The following is a 5,751-nucleotide window of genomic DNA, read 5'->3' as shown; positions in this document are numbered from 1 at the left end:
GCTGGAACATGCAGTCATTGTTTGATGGGTTTTTGGCATTGCATTCCCTGGCTTCCTCTCCAAAAGACTCGAATCAGACTGTGCTGAAGAAACTTTGCCTCCCCACACCTCTCATCCCTGTCATCTCTGCAAGTGTCTGAAAGTGACTTCAGACCAGAAGGGCAGAACCAAACTATTTATTTGCCCAGAGGTCTTTGAAAAGGAAAAATAATAACAAAAGCAGTGATGCTGTCCTTTTGTCCGCAGGTGAAGCAAATCATGGAGGAGGCCGTCACCAGGAAGTTTGTGCATGAAGACAGCAGCCACATCATTGCTTTATGTGGTGAGTGAGGGACCGAAGGATGATGGGAGGCGGGTCTGGAGCTGAGGACACTGGCCTGGGGCCGGGAAAAGATGACTCCTCAGGGTCAGTAGCTCTCAAATCTGGCTGCAAGTCCAAAGCAACTTGGAAGCTTCTGAAATCCCCTTTGGCCCCCTTTGCAGACCTCCTAAATCAGGATCTTCAGGGGTCAAGAATCTGCATATTTTTAGTTCCCCAGGATAGTAATTCTTACATTTTTAACATGCATCAGAGTCACCTGAAGGGCTTGGTAAAATACAGATTTCCGGGTCCCAATCCTGGAGTTTCTGATTCTAGTAGGTCTGGGGACCCCACTTTGAGAACCGCTGCCCTAGGTCATTTGAGTTCAGGAACCAGTGCTCTGATTGATTTGGATTTTAACTTCAGAGAGGGGTTTGTGCTTTTTGGATGCTCTGTGCCACTTTCCCTTTCTGTATCATCGCACGAGTGTTGCTCCATCATCCTAATCCCAAGCACTTGACTGGATGCAAAAGAGCCTGAACATGGGCCAGGAGGGGTGGCTAAGCCTTCCCGCCCCAGAAAGGAGAGAGTCCCTTACAAACCATTGCCACCTCCTCACCGTGAAGACTTTTGCTTTGTAGGAGCAAGCCTATCTCTACACACAGACTTTTCTTGGATTTCTAGGAATTTGAGCTTCCTCTCAACTCCCCATCTGAAGGGACAGGGAACCATTCATTCGCCTTCTCTGTGTTGTATTCCTTGGCCTCTGAGATTGGTGTTGGGGTTTGTGGAGGGAAAGGAATAAAAGAACAGACAAGGAAAGGGATGCTTTTGGACGGCAGTGTGGCGCAGCAGATCAAACTGCCCCCCCATCCAGCAGCAGATCCCCACCGAGGGCTCACCAGGTGCCAGACACTGTTCATCGTGCGAGGAAATGGCAGTGACAAGATGGACAGAGTCTCTGCCACAGGAGCTTGCATTCTGTTGGGGAGACAGGAAACAAATGCACAAGTAAATATATCATCCACAACTTACCACGTGATAAGAGCTAGGAAGAAAAAACAGATGTGGGAGGGCAGTCAGGGAGAGGCAGCCTCTGAGCAGAGTCTGAGTGACAGACTGGCATTTGAATCCTGGCATCCTGCCTTTTAAGTCATCTTGGTCAAGTTTCTTAACTTCTCTCACCCTCAGTTTGCTCCTCTAAAAACAAGGTGATGATTCCCACCTGAGGGAATTTTTGTGGGGATTGAGATGATGCGTGTAAATGTTCATTTGTTCGTAGCATTGTAAGTGCTCAAACAATGTTCGTCTCTCCTCCTTTGGGGTGTTGAGGCTGAAGGGAGGTTTGTAGGACTTGAGTTCACACCATGTCCGTTTGGGAAGGTTTTCCCAGTTCTTTGAGATGATGGAATAATGATTCCCAGGTTTACAAGACACAGCCTGACCTCAGTTTTTCTCAGCAGAACCTATGCTCTGGAAAAAAAAGCATGCCAGTCTTACGATAAGCAACTTTGAAGAGTATTAGAATTCTCAGCCAGGCACAGCGGCTCATGCCTGTAATCCCAGCACTTTGGGAGGCCGAGGCGGGGAGATCACCTTAGGTCAGGAGTTTGAGACCAGTCTGGCCAACTTGGTGACACCCTGTCTCTACTAAAAATATAAAAACTATCAGGGCGTGGTGGTAAGCGCCTGTAATCCCAGCACTTTGGGAGGCCGAGGCGGGCGGATCATGAGGTCAGGAGATCGAGACCATCCTGGCTAACACGGTGAAACCCCGTCTCTACTAAAAATACAAAAAATTAGCCGGGCGTGGTGGCAGGCGCCTGTAGTCCCAGATACTCAGGAGGCTGAGGCAGGAGAATGGCGTGAACCTGGGAGGTGGAGCTTGCAGTGAGCCGAGATCGCACCACTGCACTCCAGTCTGGGCGACAGAGTAAAACTCCATCTCAAAAAAAAAAAAAAAAAAGTATTAGAATTCTCTTCCTTTCCTCCTGTGCTATGTTCTCTTGACATTCACCAGTGTCTGTTGTCACCAGAAGGGCTGTGCTGGCAGCCCAGTTATGCGTGGCTTGGTGCTGGGCTTCATCAAAGCACACACACTAGAGAAAACAGAATAAAACGGTGCAGACAGCTTGTGCATGGGCGCCGTGTGTGGGTAGCCCTGGGAGAAGCAGGGAAAAGGGGCATGAGGCAGGAGGAGGCTGTGGACGTCTCACATTCAGGCCATTAGCGTGAGAAGAAGCTGTCAGCTCCCCTCCAGTCAGTCCACCGGGGCCCTGGAGAGTAGTAAGGCTCTCCCTTTTGTCTTCTGCCTGAAGTTTGTGCATGAAGACAGCAGCACATCATTGCTTTATGTGGTGAGTGAGGGACTGAAGGATGATGGGAGGCGGGTCTGGAGCTGAGGACACTGGCCTGGGGCCGGGAAAAGATGACTCCTCAGGGTCAGTAGCTCTCAAATCTGGCTGCAAGTCCAAATCAACTTGGAAGCTTTTGAAATCCCCTTTGGCCCCCTTTGCAGACCTCCTAAATCGAGATCTTCAGGGATGAAGAATCTGCATATTTTTAGTTCCCCAGGATAGTAATTCTCATGTTTTAGCATACATCAGAGTCACCTGAAGGGCTTGGTAAGACACAGATTTCTGGGTCCCAGTCCTAGAGGTTCTGATTGTAGTAGGTCTGGGGACCCCACTTTGAGACCCCACTTTGAGGGCTCTTTCCAGAAGGCAGGGATATCGTACTTCAAAGGAATGGTTTTTCTCCTTTCAGTCAGTTTCAGTAACTGAAAGAGAATAAGGCCCTCGAGTCTCTAGGCTTCTAAACTGCCCAGGAGCAAGTGGAGCCCCGTGCTGTCAGTCCTCAGGAGGTGCCTTAGTGCCACCACTAGGAAATTCAGTGCTTACAGGGCCAGACAACAAATGACTACAGGGGAAGCTAGCGGGATGTGAGGCAGTGGCGGAGACTGAGGTGACCCGGCGGCACTTGCCCTGTGTGAAGATGGACAGCCTGTATTTTGGCTCTTGCAGGAATTTGGGCCCAGGCTTCCCATGGCCTCTGTTTTATTTTCATCTCACTTGAAGCCAGAAGTCTGAGTTTTTATATGAAATTTCCTATTTTTGGCTGGGGCGGCTCACATCTGTAATCCCAGCACTTTGGGAGGCTGAGGTGGGCGGATCACTTAAGGTCAGGAGTTCGAGACCAGCCTGGCCAACATGGCAAAACCCCATCTCTACTAAAAATAAGAAAAATTAGCCGGGCGTGGTGGCACACGCCTATAATCCCAGCTACTCAGGAGGCTGAGGCAGGAGAATTGCTTCAACCCAGAAGTGGAGGTTGCAGTGAGCCGAGATCTCCAGCCTGGGCAACAAGAGCGAAATTCCGTCTCAAAAAAAAAAAAAAAAAAGAGAGAGAGAGAAATTTCCTATTTTTTAAATACTGACAGCTAATTCCCATTTAAAAAAAAATTGTGTGGGCCAAACAAAAGACATCTGCCAGCGTCTGCCAGCGTGCTGCCTCTGCTTTGGGCTCGGTACAGTCACTAAGAGCAGGAGCAGGAGAGGTTCCTCTGCCAGTGTGCTGCCTCTGCTTTGGGCTCCGTACAGTCACTGAGAGCAGGAGCAGGAGAGGTTCCTCTGCCAGCGTGCTGCCTCTGCTTTGGGCTCGGCACAGTCACTGAGAACAGGAGCAGGAGAGGTTCCAACAGTATCAGGCTAAGTCAGGCCAGGGTGTCTCAGGGCCCATGGATAGAGGAATCCTTATGCTTTGTCAAAATTGGTGCTCAGTGGTGAGATACATCCCAATTTGGACTGAAACTGAGGCTCGTTGAAAGCATTGATTATCAATCTTTTTCCTCTGCCTGCAAAGCCGCTTCCATGCATTGCATGGTGGAATCATGAGAGATGCTTGCAGGGGAGGGGGAGGGAAGACTAGCGAGGTATGGATCAAAAACACCACCCCTCTCTGCCTTTCTGGAGATTCTGCTGTGCCAGTCTCCCTCAGTGCCTGGAAAAATGCTCTGAAATGCATTTTTAGGCTGAAGTTGATCCAGACTTAAACTAGGCCTTGCTACTGCCCTAGCCACGTCCAGAATTCAGCTTTGTTGTGGGAGAAATGGGAGGATAGAGAACGTGCTGAGAGGGCAGGAGCAGAGTGAAGTCTGTGGAGACTGGATTACAAGCCCGGCGACACCACGGTCCCTAGTTTCCAGGGACCCTGGTGTACTGGGCCCCTCGACTCCACACTGACCCATGGTTCTTGGCAGAGGAGGGTTAGGGGGTTACTGAGGAGAGCCAGGCCTAGGCAATACGAGCTTCTCTGAGCTTCTTAGAATGCAGACATTTAAACGGAAAACACAGAGCCTTCCTAGAGAGCCTTCCTGGAGAATCACTGGGTCAAGACCTGACCACGGGCAAACCCGGGAAAGTTTGCAGCCAGATCCCCATTCCTGTGACCCCAGGGGAGGGGCGAGACTCCTAGGACTGGCTAGAAAGATGCTTTGTGGAGTGTTTGCTGTGGTGGTTCCTGAACCTGTCTGTCCAGAAGCTGGGTATGCAGTAGGCCCCTGCAAATAGAAACGTCCCTGGGGTGGAAGTTTCGCTGGCAAACCAGGCTGGCGGCGGTGGGTGCCAGCGGGGGGGTCTCTGTGTGCTGTTCCCAGGCCCGAGGATCAGAACCTATGTCACTGGCATGGAGGGTGGAGCTTGGAGAATGGACTCAAAACTACCACTGTGGGGCCAGGCATGGTGACTCACACCTGTAATCCCAGTGCTTTGGGAGGCTGAAGCGGGAGGATCCCTTGAGACCAGCCTGGGCAATATTCCAAGACCCAGCCTCTACAAAAAAATAAATAACTGGCTGGGCATGGTGGTGCACACCTGTAGTCCCAGCTACTCCAGAGGCTGAGGTAGGAGGATCACTTGAGCCCAGGAGGTCAAGGCTGCAGTGAGCTATGATTGTACCACTGCACCCCAGCCTGGGCAACAGAGAAAGAGAGAGACCCTGTCTCGTTTGTTTGTTTATTTATTTATTTAGAGATGGAGTCTCGCGCTGCTACCCAGGCTGGAGTTCCGTGGCGCTATCTCAGCTCACTGCAACCTCCGCCTCCCAGGTTCAAGCGATTTTCCTGCCTCAGCCTCCCAAGTAACTAGGATTACAGGCACCTGACACCACACCCAGCTAATTCTTGTATGTTTAGTGGAGACAGGATTTCACCGAGTTGGGCAGGCTGCTCTCAAACTCCTGACCTCAGGTGATCTGCTCACCTTGGCCTCCCAAAGTGCTGGGATAACAGGTGTGAGCCATCACACCCAGCCTTATTTTTTTATTTTTTTTAAACAAAACCCAAAAACGACCACTGTGGGAGAGGGATCTTTGATATATCCTTTTATCCTTTTTATCTTAAAACATCATGTCAAGTTTACATTTTTCTCTATAATATGGTTTTTGGGTTTTTT

The 5,751-nt window shown here is 50.2% G+C and overlaps 1 protein-coding gene across 1 annotated transcript in view; it reads left to right on the top strand.

Annotated features, from left to right (window-relative positions):
- The window catches only part of SGSM2 (small G protein signaling modulator 2), a 52,119-nt gene that overhangs the window by 5,331 nt on the left and 41,037 nt on the right, over positions 1-5,751 (top strand). The window contains exon 2 of the mRNA XM_011987263.1: positions 247-322. Coding sequence (XP_011842653.1) covers positions 247-322 — 76 coding nt within the window. The remainder of the gene's footprint in view (positions 1-246; positions 323-5,751) is intronic.

This window comes from Mandrillus leucophaeus, unplaced genomic scaffold, assembly GCF_000951045.1.
Source record: "Mandrillus leucophaeus isolate KB7577 unplaced genomic scaffold, Mleu.le_1.0 Scaffold306, whole genome shotgun sequence".
Taxonomy (NCBI): domain Eukaryota; kingdom Metazoa; phylum Chordata; class Mammalia; order Primates; family Cercopithecidae; genus Mandrillus; species Mandrillus leucophaeus.
This window is presented reverse-complemented; position numbering and strand designations above follow the sequence as displayed.